The sequence below is a fragment of the Pleurodeles waltl genome, chromosome 7, assembly GCF_031143425.1.
Source record: "Pleurodeles waltl isolate 20211129_DDA chromosome 7, aPleWal1.hap1.20221129, whole genome shotgun sequence".
NCBI lineage: Eukaryota > Metazoa > Chordata > Amphibia > Caudata > Salamandridae > Pleurodeles > Pleurodeles waltl.
Genome location: NC_090446.1, coordinates 764,269,520 through 764,287,567, shown reverse-complemented (window position 1 = coordinate 764,287,567; position 18,048 = coordinate 764,269,520). Strand labels below are relative to the sequence as shown.

General features: G+C 49.6%; 1 protein-coding gene across 1 annotated transcript in view; it reads left to right on the top strand.

The window, feature by feature from the left end:
• DDX46 (DEAD-box helicase 46) overlaps nt 1-18,048 on the top strand; it is a 669,293-nt gene that overhangs the window by 347,216 nt on the left and 304,029 nt on the right. Inside the window, exon 15 of the mRNA XM_069199247.1 lies at nt 10,924-11,086. Within this exon, the coding sequence (XP_069055348.1) occupies nt 10,924-11,086 (163 nt within the window). The remainder of the gene's footprint in view (nt 1-10,923; nt 11,087-18,048) is intronic.

Below are 18,048 nucleotides of genomic sequence, written 5' to 3'. Positions count from 1 at the left end.
TTTGTGATGAAAGAATTCCTCAGAACCAAAGAGTGCTGGCATGCACCTCGGAAGCAGAGGCTTGGTTCTATATGAGTCACATTGGTCTGGGATTGGTTGTGTTGGTACGACGTAGAGAGACAACTTCGGTTGGGACGAGATGAATTTGACTCAGTCAGAAACAAATACAAGAACAGGATCTTACACTGACAGGATCAGGGCTGACATCAATGTCAAAAGAGACAGGTGTAGATTTGTTTGCTGGATTGAAAGCTGGCGCCCGAATGGAATCCGAGATGGGTTCCGGAGGCACAGCAGTAACCTGACTGAAGTCCTCTGCAGATCCTTTGATTCAAAGGCGTGCCATAGGGACCCAGAAGTGTGTCAGAAATGCTAAACATGTCCTTATTAAAGGGCTTAATCTGTTGAATTGTTGCCAAGGGCCCCAGAAACTCAGAACGCATTGGGATCAGCTAAGGAATAAACTCCTCAGTGACTTCTTTTGTGTGTTAGGGGATGTACACCTTCGCATTCCTGAACCGCCTTCGCATTCATAAGGGCACACTCCTCACAAGACTCGGAATTGTGCCCCGAACACAAACACCGCAGGCACTTTTCAGCATTGCAAATTCCTATACATCCTTTGCAACACCTGCATCTCATATGGGATGGGATGGGTAAGTGGGGAAACTGAACATGAGGGGCATTTGGAAACTCCCGGAGGCTGTGAAACACATAAATGTCTTGGGACTTAAAACTCTCTTCTTGGCCCTCAAGGCCTTACAAGTGCAGGTGGTGGGTAGGACAGTTGAAATCCAAACATGCAACACACCCACTATGTTCTACCTAAACAAACGGGGGGGAGATCTTACGTGCTGCCAAAACTAGCACAGGGCATATGACAATGGGCTGCTTTGGGAAGCTGGCTCTGTATATACTCTATCAAAATGAGATATAGTGTGCTCAGAGTCCAGGGGTTCCCCAGAGGCTAAAGTAGAAAATACTGATGCTCTCTTTTGTGGTAGTGTGGTCGAGCAGTTAGGCATATCAGAGGGTAGTGCAAAGCATTTGTTGTACACACAGACAATAGAAGAAGCACGCACTCAATGACAACTCCAGACCAATGGTTTTTATATAGCATAAATATATTTTCTTAATTTAATTGGTTGATCTCGGGATTCCCTTTGCAGGCATCGTCATGGAGGGGTGGAGAGGTCAACCTAGGGTGGGCACTTGCTCGCAATTGTCTGGGGATCATCTCTGGCTGGGTGGACCATCTGGACACGGGCTATGGACTTCAGGTGCAGAGTGGGCAGGGCTCACGCATCCGGAGTGAGGTGGGAGTCCTTGGTTGTTGATTTTTCTTGGACAGGGCCGTTGTCCTCTGGAGTTCTTGGTCTTTTTGGGTGCAGAGCAGTCCTGTGGAGCTTGGCAGAGGTTGCTGGTCCTGCTGAACGCATCGCTGCTATTTTACAGGTTCTTTGAAGCAGGAGACAGGCCGGTAGTGCTGGTGCCAAAGCAGTTGCCCTTCTCTGCTAGGGGTTTCAGCTAAGCAGTCCTTTTTTTTTTTTTTTGGTCAGGTCACTAGGAATCTGGTGAGCTGGGTTCAGAAAGGCCTAAAATCCTAGATTTAGGAGCATTAGTCAGAGGCTACTGTCCCTGAGGGTGGCTACACCCTCCTTATGCCCACTCCCTTTGGGGAGAGGGTCACAAACCTCTCCCTATTGGTCCCTGTCTTCCAGATCAAGATGGAGGATTCTGCAGGGAGGAAGTCACCTCAGCTTTGGACACCTTATGGGTGGTCCTGGCTGGAGTGGTCACTCCTCCCTGTTTTCCCGAATTTCCCCACCGGACCTGCTGCCAAAAGTGGGGCTTTGTACGTGGCGGGTACCTCCACTAGATGGAGTGCCCTGGGGCACTGTAATTTGAGGCTCACCGCCAGGTGTTACAGTTCCTGTAAGGGGGGGGGGTGAAGCACCTCCACCCAGGACAGGCTTTGTTTCTGACCACTGACAGCGCAAAGGCTCTCACCCCATGTGGTCAGAAACTTGTCTGTAAGTGGCAGGCTGGCACAGACTGGTCAATCCTTCACTAGCAGTTTGGCTAACATACAGGGGGCATCTCTAAGATGCCCTCTGGGTGCATCTCTAAGATGCCCTCTGGGTGCATTTTTCAATAAATCCCACACTGGCATCAGTGGGGGTTTATTATGTTGAGAAGTCAGATATTAAACTTCCCAGTATTCAGTGAAGCCGTTATGGAACTGTGGAGTTCGTAATGACAAGCTCCAAGACCATATACTCAATATGGCTACACTGACAATGTGGGTGGTCCTGGCTGGAGTGGTCACTCCTCCCTGTTTTCCTGAATTTCCCCACCGGACCTGCTGCCAAAAGTGGGGCTTTGTACGTGGCGGGTACCTCCACTAGCTGGAGTGCCCTGGGGCACTGTAATTTGAGGCTCACCGCCAGGTGTTACAGTTCCTGTAAGGGGGGGGGGTGAAGCACCTCCACCCAGGACAGGCTTTGTTTCTGACCACTGACAGCGCAAAGGCTCTCACCCCATGTGGTCAGAAACTTGTCTGTAAGTGGCAGGCTGGCACAGACTGGTCAATCCTTCACTAGCAGTTTGGCTAACATACAGGGGGCATCTCTAAGATGCCCTCTGGGTGCATCTCTAAGATGCCCTCTGGGTGCATTTTTCAATAAATCCCACACTGGCATCAGTGGGGGTTTATTATGTTGAGAAGTCAGATATTAAACTTCCCAGTATTCAGTGAAGCCGTTATGGAACTGTGGAGTTCGTAATGACAAGCTCCAAGACCATATACTCAATATGGCTACACTGACAATGTGGGTGGTCCTGGCTGGAGTGGTCACTCCTCCCTGTTTTCCTGAATTTCCCCACCGGACCTGCTGCCAAAAGTGGGGCTTTGTACGTGGCGGGTACCTCCACTAGCTGGAGTGCCCTGGGGCACTGTAATTTGAGGCTCACCGCCAGGTGTTACAGTTCCTGTAAGGGGGGGGGGTGCGGGGGGGGGGGGAGTGGTGAAGCACCTCCACCTAGGACAGGCTTTGTTTCTGACCACTGACAGCGCAAAGGCTTTCACCCCATGTGGTCAGAAACTTGTCTGTAAGTGGCAGGCTGGCACAGAGTGGTCAATCCTTCACTAGCAGTTTGGCTAACATACAGGGGGCATCTCTAAGATGCCCTCTGGGTGCATCTCTAAGATGCCCTCTGGGTGCATTTTTCAATAAATCCCACACTGGCATCAGTGGGGGTTTATTATGTTGAGAAGTCAGATATTAAACTTCCCAGTATTCAGTGAAGCCGTTATGGAACTGTGGAGTTCATAATGACAAGCTCCAAGACCATATACTCAATATGGCTACACTGCACTTACAATGTCTAAGAATTGACTTAGACACAGTAGGGGCACATTGCTCCTGCAACTATGCCCTCACCTGTGGTATAGTGCATCCTGCCTTAGGGCTGTAAGGCCTGCTAGATTGGTGACTAACCTATGCCACAAGCAGTGGTTTGTAGGCATGGCACCCTGAGAGGAGTGCCATGTCGTCTTTGCCTTTTTCTCAACACCAGCGCACACAGGCTGCATAGGCAGTGTTCAAGTGCTGGGTGAGGGGTCCCCTAGGGTGCCATAATACATGCTGCAGCCCTTTTACAAGGGACCTAACTGTGTACCAGGGTTGTGACAATTGTGGAAACAAAGGTACAGATTTTGGGAAAGAACACTGGTGCTGGGGCCTGGTTAGCAGGATCCCAGCACACTTTCAATAAAAGTTGGTATCAACGCAAGGCAAAAAGTGTGTGTGTGTGAGGGGGGGGGAAGTGGAGGGGGGGGGATTGTTTAACCATGCCAACAGTGGCACTTTCCTACAGCTGCCCGGAGAAGTATAATGCTAGTGTCAATACACGTATCTCGGGTACAGAAACGGTGGAGACAGAGAAATGCTTCATAAGAATGGGCGCATACCAACTGGTGAAAAAATCTTTCAGAAATGGGGCATAACATACATAGCCCTATCTGCAACTCGGATGAACGCGAAATGCTTTTGCTTTTATTTTAGCTATCCGCAGCACCAGTCAGTAGGGAATTCCCTATGGACTGATTGGTCAGGAAATGTGTCTACATTCCTCTCTTCCCCACTCAAATACCATTGACACAATTGGTGATACAGAAACAATATTACCTCAGTTGTCCAGGAGGCATACAAAGTTTTGAGACAGCTCACCAGGACTTGTTGGCAATTGAATGGGGTTGATATGCCATCTGGAGCCAGCCACCTCGAGCCTAGCAACATGGTTAGTGAGGACAGAGTTTGGCCTCTTGGGTCTACCAGCTGGAGCCATAAAATGCTTAAAGAAGCCAGAAGGCCAGTGGAGAGTGTTACATGGCATGTGGCACAGATTCCTACACTGATGTAACAAGAAGAGACTTGGTAAGGACTAGAGACTACATGTTGGGAAAAGAAGGCGGGCCATGTGAGTCCAACGGTAATACTTGGCAAGGAGGCAAGGTAATACCAGGCTACTCAAAGTATAACTGAGGCTACTAAACAAAGGACAGGAGACCGACACAAGCAAAGTATGATCAAAGTAAGCAGTGTATTGGTATATGAACAAGAGGTCTCAGGGTAGCTTAGAGAAAGCACTTTGGACTGACATCAGCAGGCTACTCTTAACAGTCATACATGCAAAGTCATAGTGGGGCCAGCTGTTTAGAGACTGTTGTATTCAGTGCAAGGTGGAACGAGACTGACAACTTTGAGACGGGTAAGACTCCGAAGGACAGGGGTGCAACAACAGAAGTATTTCTCTTACCTGATGGGAACGGAGACCCAGCCAGAATTCACAGTGTAAACAGATAGGGACTGCAACAGTCAGTGGACCGAATTTGGAATGGAACATAAAACAACCAGAATGGAAGAGTAACCATAATACAGGACAGACAAGACAGCTGTCAGTCAAGGAGGACAACAGGACAGGCAATTATGAACAGGGCATTGGAAGCAGTTATGAACAGGGCTTCAAAGATAAAGAACATGAGTACAGGAATCAAGGGCAGGCTGTACCCTGCAGGCACTGGAACAAGAAATGCATCGTTGGTACAGGAAACTGAAACTAGGAACAGGCACTGGAACAAGGAATGTCCTGCTGGTACTTGGAAACTGGAACTAGGACTCAGAGCAAGGAACTCATGTGGTACCCTGGATATGGCTAAAAATAATCCCATAAAGGTATTTATCAAAGGATGCCAATTAGTATTATGTTCCAAGCATACATCTAGTTGTGCCATGTGTATGCCTTTCTCACAGCCTGTGATGGTCTTGGGCATTTGTCTGGGCAAATCTATAGATCCTTCTCCATGATTCAAGGAAGGAGAAAGATTAAGATGCAGTGTGGACTCTCTGATGAATACCTTTGTGGTATTATTTTAGCCATATCCAGAGTACCACCTGAATAAAAAATATACTTTATGGTTTACCAAGTGACCCCATGACCTGCCTTACGGCCAGGAGACACTCGACACGGCGATCAGCTCCACCAGCCTGCCTCCGTGCCCCAGATCCCGCCCTTACTGCTAAAGAGAGTTCGAGGCCCTCCTTCCCTGGTGTCTAGTGGTAGGCGTATCTTCTGCATATTGTATTTTGTATTCTGTTTTTCCCTGTACTGTTGCGCTCTTTATTGCCCTTTTGCTGTGTCTGCTCTGCTTCGTCTTCCTTTTGCTTTTGTTTTTGCCTTGTGAGCTTTTTCCGGCTCTTGACGGTTTCCCCCTCCCTGCCGCTGCGTCCCCTGCGGCCCGCCCCCCTCACGCCTCCATTGCCCACACCCTCCCGCCTCCCAGCTGCTCCTCCCTTCCACCTCCCCTTTTTAATGGCGCCTCCTGCGTGGTGCAGAGTGTGACCCCTGACCTGGGCTAGAAGACACTCGACACGGTGATCAGCTCCACCAGCCTGCCTCTGTGCCCCACACCCCGCCCTTACTGCTAAGTTCGAGGCCCTCCTTCCCTGGTGTCTAGTGGTTGGCGTATCCTCTGCATATTGTATGTTTTATTCTGTTTTGGTATTCTGTTTTATATTTTGTTTTCCCTGTACTGTTGTGCTCTTATTGCCCATTTGCTGTGTCTGCTCTGCTTCGTCTTCCTTTTGCTTTTCTTTTTGCATTGTGAGTTTTTCCGGCTGTTGCCGGTTTCCCCGTCCCTGCCGCTGCATCCCCTGCGGCCCGCCCCCCTCACGCCCCCACTGGCCACACCCTCCGCCTCCCAGCTGCTCCTCCCTCCCACCTCCCCTTCTTAATGACAGCCCCTGCGTGGCAGAGCCAGAGACGCACTAGAGGAAAGCCCGTCAGCGCCTGGACCACGCCCAACACCCGTCCCCCTGGTCCATGCACCTCCCATGCCTCTACACGTCTCTACTCCACCACAGAGCTCCACGCTCTCAACCCCGGCCGGCACACCGCCTGCGCCCAGGCCGAACCCAGACACACCCACGGACCTTTCACATGTCACTCATGCCACTTCTCCTGCACTCAAGCCAACAAACACCACAACAACACCAAACAGCCCAACCAACTCAGCTGCATCCCCCTCAACACCCGCTCCGTCCACAAGCACGCCATCGAGCTTTGGGAGCTACTCACGACAGCCTCTACCGACATCGCCTTCATCACTGAAACATGGATGGAACCCCTCATCAGAACCCGACATTGCCATTGCCATCCCGGAGGGTTACGAAATCACCCGAATAGACCGTATCAACAAACCAGGAGGGGGAATCGCCATAATACAGAGAAACTCCATCAGGATCTCCACCAACTCCGACGACACCCTGGACGCCGCAGAACACCTACACTTTCAGATACACATCACACCAACACCACCTTGAGAGGAACCCTTATCTACAGACCACCAGGCCCGCCCCCTATTCTGTGCCGACATCGCCGACGCTATCAGCCCCCACGCTTTCGCCTCCACGGACTACCTGCTCCTCGGTGACCTAAATTTCCACCTGGAGAGCGCCAGCGACTGCAACTCCATTGCCCTGCTGGACAACCTCGTGAAACTCGACCTCAAGCAACTGGTCACCTTGCCCACCCACCCAGCCGGACACACTCTTGATGCCATATTCTCCTCCAGGAGCCAGATCGCATTCACTCACACCACCAAACTCCTTTGGATTGACCACCACAGCGTCCACTTCTCCTTCCTGAAGCCCACCACCAACAACATCTTATCCCTCACCGCAAGTGGAATAAGATCTCCAAGGAACAGCTGATCTCCAACCTCGCCCAGTCTATATCACCTATTACCAATTAACCCAACACCGCCGCCCTCAACCTCAAACAATGGATTGACGAGTGCGCAAACTCCCTCGCTCCACTCAAAAAAACCTAGCAACACCCGCATCATCAAGACAGCTCCCTGGTTCACCGCAGAACTTCAGACCTCCAAATGAGAATGCCGAAAAACTGAGAAAGCCTGGCGCAAAGAACCATCAATGAGCAACTTCTCCGCCCACCAATCAGCCATGCGCAAACACCATCAGCTCATCCGGACCACCAAAAGATCCTTCTACAAAGAACGCATAGACAACAACACACATAACAGCAAGGAAGCTTTTCACCATCAACAAAGAACTCACCAAATCCTGCGCCATCGACCCTCCGCACTTGCAAGACCTCTGCAACTCCCTCTCCAGCTACTTCCACCACAAGATCGCAGACACACATGAAAGCTTCATAACGCCACCGATGCACCTAACCCCACAGCACCCTGCCGCACCAACATACTTAGCACCTGGACCCCCGCAAATGATGAAGAAACCAACAAAACCATGAGCTCCATCCACTCTGGCTCTCCAACAGATCCCTGTCCCCACCACATCTTCAACAAGGCCAGCCAAATCATCGCTCCCCAGCTCCGGTCCGTCATCAACAGCTCCTTCGAGACCGCCACCTTCCCAGATATTTGGAAACACGCAGAAGTCAACGCCTTGCTCAAAAAACCCAAAGCAGACCCCGAAGACCTCACAAACTACCGACCTATCTCTCTACTCCCCTTCCCCGCGAAGGTCATAGAGAAGCTAGTCAACAAACAACTGTCACCCTTCCTGGTGGACAACAACATACTCGACGTCTCCCAGTTTGGATTCCACAAAAACCACAGCATCGAGACCGCCCTCATCGCCTACACTGACGACATAAGGACCAGACTTGACAAAGGTGAAACCGTTGCCCTCATCCTTCTCGACCTCTCCGCAACCTTCGGCACCGTATGCCACAAAACCCTTCGCACATGCATCTTCGACGCCGGAATCCGCCACAAAGCCCTGGACTGGCTCACTTCATTCCTCTCTGAAAGAACCTAAACAGTTCGCCTCCCTCCATTCCGATCTAAAGCCACATTAGACCATATGTGGAGTCCCCCAAGGATCCTCACTCAGCCCCACCCTCTTCAATATCTACATGGCTCCGCTCACCAGCATCGCCCGCTCCCACAGTCTCAACATAATTTCCTATGCCGACGACACCCAGCTCATCCTACCCCTCACGAAAAACCCCTCTACCGCCTAGGACAACCTCCACGCCAGACTCCTCGCCATCGCCAATTGGATGACAGCAAGCCACCTCAAACTGAACTCAGGAAAAACCGAGATCATCATCTTCGGACCCAACAAAACAGCATGGAATGACTCTTGGTGGCCTGCCACCCTAGGACCACCCCTGCCACCCACCACCCATGCACACAATCTCGGCTTCATCCTAGACTCGTCTATTTCCATGACTCAGCAAGTCAACGCCTTATCATCCTTCTGCTTCAACACCCTCCGTATGCTACGCAAAACCTTCAAGTGGATTCCGATAAAAACCAGAAGAATGGTCCCCCAGGCCCTCGTCAGCGGCAGACTGGCCTACTGTAACGCCCTCTACGCAGGACCACGGCCAAGCTTCAGAGAAAACTCCAGCGCATCCAGAACGCCACCGCACGTCTCATCCTCAACCTCCCTTGCCACGAGCACATCTCCACCCACCTCAAATCCCTACACTGGCTGCCCATTAACAAAAGGATCGTCTTCAAAATCCTAATCCACGCTCACAAAGCCCTCCACAACACCGGACCGGCCTCCCACAATGAACAATTTAACCTCCACAACCCGACCCGCCAGCTCCGCTCCACCGACCTCGCCCTTGCAACAGTCCCCCGCACCCAACGCACCACCTCCGGCGGAAGATCCTTCTCCCACCTTGCCACCAATACCTGGAACTCCCTCCCCACCAACCTACGCAAGACCCAGGACCTCCTAGCCTTCAGAAAGCACCTCAAAACATGGCTCTTCGAGTAGTAGCGCCCCCCCTCCCCCCCATCGCCTTGAGACCCTATCGGGTGAGTAACATGCTTAACATATTATTGATTAATTGATTGATAGATGTAATTTTTTAACAATCTTTTGGACTAGAGTTCAGTATCAAGCAAGAGTAATATCTAAGCACTCCCTCAAGATAGCCCCCCTTGTGGTCGAGTCCGCCCTGATAGACCTATCTTACCAGGGAGGGACGAGGTAGCTGACGATGAAGCATGTCACATTATGTGAGTGAGCCCACCTCATCCAAATATTTGGGATGCCAAAGAGTTTTTAAATAGGAAGAATAGCGATAGAGCAGGTTCTTAAGTGAAGAACCTGTTCTGACTTTGGGTACCACGCACTTTGTGTGTTGAAAGCCAATAGACTTGCTTTTTATATTTTGGTATTCTGACCCTTTGACAAAGCCATTAAGTCTGCCTTACTTAAAATTACACCCCTTTATATTGTTAGTTACATTAAACAAAACACAGAAAGTCACTGAAAAAAAGGTTAATGTAACTTTGTGGTAGGGTGAAACATAATGTTTTAAACTCTTAAGAGCCACTGATATCCACCAGTCATAATTAGGTCAATTAAATATAACTGGCACCCTCGCCTTGCACTACTTATGACCTTACACATTACAGCACTTATGATGTTCTCTGACATCAGTGATGACATATAAAATTACATTGTTTGACATCAGTAGAGCTTGATACTTGGATAACTTTTCTGTCACTTTGATTTTTTTTTACATGTATTAGGCCGGGACTCATGTTGGGTTTCAGGAGCTCACACCTTTTGAAGGAGCTTCTTAGTCACCAACCAGACACACTGCCTGCAACCGCTGGCTAGTGCCCATTTATGACCATGAAAGCGTGATCCCAGTCTAATAAAAATTCAAATGGTTGTCTGTTCTGGTTGAAATCGTCTGGATTACAAGTGCCAGTATATTTCTGGGCACATATACATCTGTGTTTAGCTGTTAGTGGAGTGTGTGCCTAGAAACACGCCAGACGGTGAACAACTTGCAGAAATGGTGTAGTATTTCTGCATCCTTCATGTTATTCACCATTCTAGCCGGACACTTGTAATGGCCCTGCAGTCGTGCAATAATGCCACCAGACAACAGTAGTGCCACACCACATCTACTGGGCCACTTGCAATGGGGCCTGTAGTCTTTGATGCACTTACGGTCAAGCGTCAGTTATCCTCCTTGGTGGTTGAGATCTTACTTTGTGTCACTCTGGTGGTCGTGTACTAAGACTCTCAGTTGCCATATCAAGTACTTGCAGTTCAGATTATGAATTATTAAATAACAGTCATCATAAACAAACGTCAGACACCATGGATAGCTTGTTTACAAACTCATCATTACTTTGTCTAACTCAGTGATATAACACGATCGTAGCTGGATTTTCTATTAGAAGATAGTTCCTGATTTTTTGTGCAATCTGTTCCAGAGTTTTTAATCCAAGACACTCGACTCCTTCCTTAACCCACTATACGTTTGCCGTACTTTCTTTGCCACCAGATTATGTCTGGACAACAGTTTATTTTTTCCTTTTTGTGATTATTTTAGATTGTTATAGAAGAAGAAAAGAAGTTTTTGAAGCTGCTTGAATTGTTGGGAAACAACCAGGAAAAAGGATCTGTCATTATATTTGTCGACAAGCAGGAGCATGCAGATGGATTGCTGAAGGATTTAATGCGGGCATCATACCCCTGCCTGTCACTGCATGGAGGTAACTTTACAATCTGCAGATTGATATTATGGAATCTTGCTTTTATTTTTGGATGTATTTTATCGGCCCGCTCTTAAAACATGTCAGCAGTTAATTTAAACACTTAAAAATAACCTTCCCGAATACAGCTACTTTGTTATTCTCTAATGATGTGGGTCGAATAAAGAAATCTCACTTTACTGCATGACCCACTCTTTTCAGTAGTCTTGATGTATAATTGTGATATTTTTTTTAATACATTTATAGTTTGAACACTTATTCTGTTAAACATTTTCAGTGGTCTAGATCATGGGCACTCACAATTATTTTCTTATGGGACAAAAAAGCAGACGGAGGCCGGCATTGGTGCAGGAAAGACTGAGGCAAAAACATATGTGTTGGGCTAAGATTTATAGCCCCGGTTTGTAGGACTTCATTCCATACCGCTCTACTATAAATTGGGTCTCAGGTCTTAAGATAGATAAATCTGACTATTCATATCTTTTTTCCAAGTGTGATAATCGTGGTGTTCTGTATCTGGGGTTCAATCCTTTACCACCTCCTTGCAGTTAGCTTTGACTGTCTGCTGTAATTACGCTTGGACAGTTAAATGTACAAATTTACAAGTATACTTTGGTTACTGTAGGAAGCTGGCCTGGTGTGTGGTGGACACATATGGTGTTCTCAACTTGTACCATGTCCAGGTATCCCCTATTAGTAAAGTATAGGCTGGGTCTAGGAAGCCAGGGCTCTTTAGAGGTAGCTGTGGATGAGCAGTCAAGACTTGTCGAGGAAGCATGCAATACCGTTATAGTCACACAGCACTTATTACACATGAAAGAACAACACAATGTTATAAAAATAAATGTACTTTATTATAGTAACACAACTCTAAAATACTTGTAGGCGGTCCCCCCCAACTGGAGGTGAGTACACAGTAGTTATATACACAATAGTAATCAGAAATTAGCATAGAATCAACAAGCAATGGCAATACGTAGTGAAAATAGCAAGGACCCTAGGGGAGGGCCAAACCATATACTAAAAAAATGGAGTGCGAGATACAGTCCCCTACCCAGGGATGTGGAGTCGTTAGAGGGGAGCTGGAAGAACTAGGACCCCAAGAGGTGAGTACCAGAGTGACGCCCAGCAACCAGGAGAACAGAGGTAAGTATCTGTTTTTTTCAAGGACTAACAAGAGGACTTAGAAAAAGAATTGTGCAAGAACAGGACCAGTCTAGAAGAAACCAGCGGTGGATTCTGAATGAAGAGGACCTGCAAAAGAAGGGGACAGAGTTCAGTCCACGATGGAGTGTCCAGTGGGGGCAGGAGACACTATCCACCCTTCTGTGGATGAAGAACACGTCAATGGGGGAAGAAGACAACCAGCTGTGGAGCCCAGGAGCTGAAGAGGAATCCTTGGAGCGGCACAGATGGTGTCCCATGTCGGTTGTCGGGTTGCATATGGTCAGTGGTGTTGGAGAACCACCAACAAGCCTCAGCAAATGCAAGAGGAGAAAAAGAAGAGTTGCAAGTCTGAAGAGAACCAGCAGGGTCCATGGAACTCGACCCTTTAAGGACAGTCTGGGTTGACCCTCAGCAGTCGAGAGAGTCAATAGAAGCCGCCGCAGCCCCCACAGGCAACTCACTTGCAGCAGGCACAGTAAGTCGCAGTGAGGCCCAGTCCGCACACCTGAAGAGGAGCCCTACGTCGCTGGAGCCGCAGAGAGGAGACCGTGCTTGGCAGGAAGAAGTGCTGGGAACCGGGGCTTCTTGGAGCCTCAAAATCCCTTGGAGCTGGAGGCAACAAGCCTTGGTAGCTGCAAAAATCACAGTGCACAGGGGTACTGTCCTGCAAGGAGAGGCAAGGGCTCACCGTCTCCCAAGTTGGACAGCTGGCAGAGAGGACAAAGGGGACCGCTCCAGACCTCCACATGTGATGCAGGCTCCACACGGATCCAGAGGAGAGCAGATGTCGTTGCTGTAGGTGCCCGCAGATGCAGGCGAGTGACTCCTTCACTCCAAGGGAGATTTCTTCTTGCTTCTTGGTGCAGGCTGAAGTCTCGCCAACCCCAGAGAATGCACAGCTGGGGAAATGTTGCAGAAAGGAGCCGGAGAAAAATACTCCAAAAAGCGAAGTCGTCACCGGAGTTGCAGTCTGGTCGGTTCCTGAGGAGTCCAGTTGCTGTTCCAGTGGCCAGAAGTCAAAGTTAACAATGCAGAGGAGTCCTGGTGGAGTCTTGCGCATCGAATCCGATGACCCATCCTAAATAATCCATATAGGGGGATTGGTCACCTACCTAGGTGACCACCTAGCAGGAGGGGGGGATGACAGGTCACCTGCCTGACCTGGCCACTACGATTCTCCCAGGGGCCTCTGCCCATTCTGGTTTCTAGATGGCATAGTCAAGTGGCCACCTGGAGGATCTATGGGCACCACCGAGGGTCCCTGGACTGATGCAAACTGGTTTATGCATGGAGGGTACCAAAAGTGCTCTTCAAAGCTAACTGGTGCCTTGGGGAGGCTACCCTTCCCAAGTCTTGTAACACCTATTTCCAAGGGAGGGGGTGTTGCCTCCCACTCCCACAGGAAATTCTTTGTTCTGCCTTCCTCTGCTTGAGCTGGTCAAGCAGCAGGATGGCGGAACCCTGTCTGAGGGGTGACAGCAGCGTGGGATGCCTGGAAAACCCTAGAAGACTGTTAGGAGCAATCCTGGGGTGTGGTCTAAGGAGCCCCCAACGTGCATGGAATCATACTGGCAACAGTATTGGGGTATGATTCCAACATGTTTGATACCAAACATGCCCAGGTTTGAAGTTACCATTATGTAGCTGGACACAGGACCAGTGACCAGTACATAGGTAAAATGGCTTCCCCGCACTTATGAGGTCCGGTGCAATGGAACAGGAGTTTGCAGGGGCACTTCTGCTCATGCAGGGGTGCCCTCACACACAGGGGCATGCACCCTGCCCTCTGGGCTAGGAGGGCCTACCATAGGGGTGACTTACAGTGACCTGTGGTGAAAGGGTGCATGCACCTTTTCTTGCAGGCTGCAATGGCAGGCCTGCAGACCCATTTTGCATGGGCTACCATGGGTGGCACAATACATGCTGCAGCCCATGAGGAACCCCTAGTTCCCCAAGTACTATATCAAAGGGACTTTCAAGGGGGCATCGGTATTCAAAGTGTGGGATATGCACAGTCCTAGGCAACCAAGTTTAGAGGGGTTAGCAGGAACCCAGTGAAAGCGGTCTAAACTGACAGCAGGCAAAACATGGGGGTAACCATGCCAAAAAGAGAGAGAGGTTATGTAGGAAGTTGGCTCTGTATGTGCTATTTCAAAGTAAGGAATAGCATGCACAGAGTCCAAGGGTTCCCCTTAGAGGTAAAATAGTGGTAAAAATAGATAATACTAATGCTCTATTTTGTGGTAGTGTGGTCGAGCAGTAGGCTTATCCAAGGAGTAGTGTTAAGCATTTGTTGTACATACACATAGACAATAAATGAGGTACACACACTCAGAGACAAATCCAGCCAATAGGTTTTGTTATAGAAAAATATCTTTTCTTAGTTTATTTTAAGAACCACAGGTTCAAATTTAACATGTAATATCTTGTTTGAAAGGTATTGCAGGTAAGTACATTAGGAACTTTGAATCATTTCAATTGCATGTATACTTTTCAAGTTATTGACAAATAGCTACTTTAAAAGTGGACACTTTAGTGCAATTTTCACAGTTCCTGGGGGAGGTAAGTTTTTGTTAGTTTTACCAGGTAAGTAAGACACTTACAGGGTTCAGTTCTTGGTCCAAGGTAGCCCACCGTTGGGGGTTCAGAGCAACCCCAAAGTCACCACACCAGCAGCTCAGGGCCGGTCAGGTGCAGAGTTCAAAGTGGTGCCCAAAACGCATAAGCTAGAATGGAGAGAAGGGGGTGCCCCGGTTCCGGTCTGCTTGCAGGTAAGTACCCGCGTCTTCGGAGGGCAGACCAGGGGGGTTTTGTAGGGCACCGGGGGGGACACAAGCCCACACAGAAATTTCACCCTCAGCGGCGCGGGGGCGGCCGGGTGCAGTGTAGAGACAAGCGTCGGGTTCGCAATGTTAGTCTATGAGAGATCTCGGGATCTCTTCAGCGCTGCAGGCAGGCAAGGGGGGGGTTCCTCGGGGAAACCTCCACTTGGGCAAGGGAGAGGGACTCCTGGGGGTCACTTCTCCAGTGAAAGTTCGGTCCTTCAGGTCCTGGGGGCTGCGGGTGCAGGGTCTCTCCCAGGCGTCGGGACTTAGGATTCAAAGAGTCGCGGTCAGGGGAAGCCTCGGGATTCCCTCTGCAGGCGGCGCTGTGGGAGCTCAGGGGGGACAGGTTTTGGTACTCACAGTCTTAGAGTAGTCCTGGGGTCCCTCCTGAGGTGTTGGATCTCCACCAGCCGAGTCGGGGTCGCCGGGTGCAGTGTTGCAAGTCTCACGCTTCTTGCGGGGAGCTTGCAGGGTTCTTTCAAAGCTGCTGGAAACAAAGTTGCAGCCTTTCTTGGAGCAGGTCCGCTGTCCTCGGGAGTTTCTTGTCTTTTCGAAGCAGGGGCAGTCCTCAGAGGATGTCGAGGTCGCTGGTCCCTTTGGAAGGCGTCGCTGGAGCAGGATCTTTGGAAGGCAGGAGACAGGCCGGTGAGTTTCTGGAGCCAAGGCAGTTGTCGTCTTCTGGTCTTCCTCTGCAGGGGTTTTCAGCTAGGCAGTCCTTCTTCTTGTAGTTGCAGGAATCTGATTTTCTAGGGTTCAGGGTAGCCCTTAAATACTAAATTTAAGGGCGTGTTTAGGTCTGGGGGGTTAGTAGCCAATGGCTACTAGCCCTGAGGGTGGGTACACCCTCTTTGTGCCTCCTCCCAAGGGGAGGGGGACACAATCCTAACCCTATTGGGGGAATCCTCCATCCGCAAGATGGAGGATTTCTAAAAGTTAGAGTCACTTCAGCTCAGGACACCTTAGGGGCTGTCCTGACTGGCCAGTGACTCCTCCTTGTTGCTTTCTTTGTTCCCTCCAGCCTTGCCGCCAAAAGTGGGGGCCGTGGCCGGAGGGGGCGGGCAACTCCACTAAGCTGGAGTGCCCTGCTGGGCTGTGACAAAGGGGTGAGCCTTTGAGGCTCACCGCCAGGTGTTACAGCTCCTGCCTGGGGGAGGTGTTAGCATCTCCACCCAGTGCAGGCTTTGTTACTGGCCTCAGAGTGACAAAGGCACTCTCCCCATGGGGCCAGCAACATGTCTCTAGTGTGGCAGGCTGCTGGAACTAGTCAGCCTACACAGACAGTCGGTTAAGTTTCAGGGGGCACCTCTAAGGTGCCCTCTGGGGTGTATTTTGCATTAAAATGTACACTGGCATCAGTGTGCATTTATTGTGCTGAGAAGTTTGATACCAAACTTCCCAGTTTTCAGTGTAGCCATTATGGTGCTGTGGAGTTCGTGTTTGACAAACTCCCAGACCATATACTCTTATGGCTACCCTGCACTTACAATGTCTAAGGTTTTGTTTAGACACTGTAGGGGTACCATGCTCATGCACTGGTACCCTCACCTATGGTATAGTGCACCCTGCCTTAGGGCTGTAAGGCCTGCTAGAGGGGTGTCTTACCTATACTGCATAGGCAGTGAGAGGCTGGCATGGCACCCTGAGGGGAGTGCCATGTCGACTTACTCGTTTTGTCCTCACTAGCACACACAAGCTGGCAAGCAGTGTGTCTGTGCTGAGTGAGAGGTCTCCAGGGTGGCATAAGACATGCTGCAGCCCTTAGAGACCTTCCTTGGCATCAGGGCCCTTGGTACTAGAAGTACCAGTTACAAGGGACTTATCTGGATGCCGGGGTCTGCCAATTGTGGATACAAAAGTACAGGTTAGGGAAAGAACACTGGTGCTGGGGCCTGGTTAGCAGGCCTCAGCACACTTTCAATTGTAAACATAGCATCAGCAAAGGCAAAAAGTCAGGGGGCAACCATGCCAAGGAGGCATTTCCTTACAGGTTATAAGCATTATTGGAGCACATATGCTAAACAGCAGTTTTTGATAGAAAATTCTGTCTGCAGATTCCTCACCTTTTGACTTTCATCAAGCACCCGACTGAATCGGGAAACTTTACAGCACAGCAATTTGTGCATTGGTAGATGGTGTTGTGAGCCTCCACATCAGCTGCCTCAGATGTGATGTCCCCAATATATGCACCACCCCCGTTCACTCATGTCAGTTCTTTTCTGTCCGCTCCTTCGACACTGATATGTAGCAAGCAATGCTGTCTTCAACTGATCTTTTCCAGCATAATAAACTTTTGACTCTTTTCAGTGTGTAAATATGGGCCCTAAAATGACAGGTTTTAAGCAGTGTCATGACTATCAACAACAGATGTCAGTGACTGACAACCACACGTGATACAAAGTTGAGCTCTTTTTGCATGAAAACAGACCAAAAAGCGTTACAAGACCAAAAAGCCAAACCTGTGGTCCCTGAAATCCAGATGAAGTCAAAGAAGTGTTCTCGGTCGAGATCGCGAGCATGACTGAACTCTCACTATAGGGACTGATCACAGGAGCGCTCCACATTTAGAGCCTCTAGTTCAGGTAAGTTGTACATATCGCAAAAGAAGTTCAAGGACTGGTCACCAACATCCCACCACTCGCACTGATTGCGGTCGGGCGATGCTTGGGGTACCTCTTGTCCTCGGACCTGCTCTGTGGAGCAGATTCCTGATGAGTTTCCACATGACTTTTTATCTCACCAAGCAGCCACAGCTGCCGAAATGCAACTTCTAAAGGAGACTGTTGCATTAATTTGTGGAGTGCTTTTGGCCTGAAAGGATTGAGGTGGCAGCCTGTCTGGGGCCTGTCGGATCTGTCCCAAAGCACACCATTTGACCCTCATACGAGGTTGACCCAGTCATTGAGCAAGGAGCGACATCTGACGACACCCGATGCGGACGCAACCGGCCCAAAGTTTGCCAATGCTGTCAAC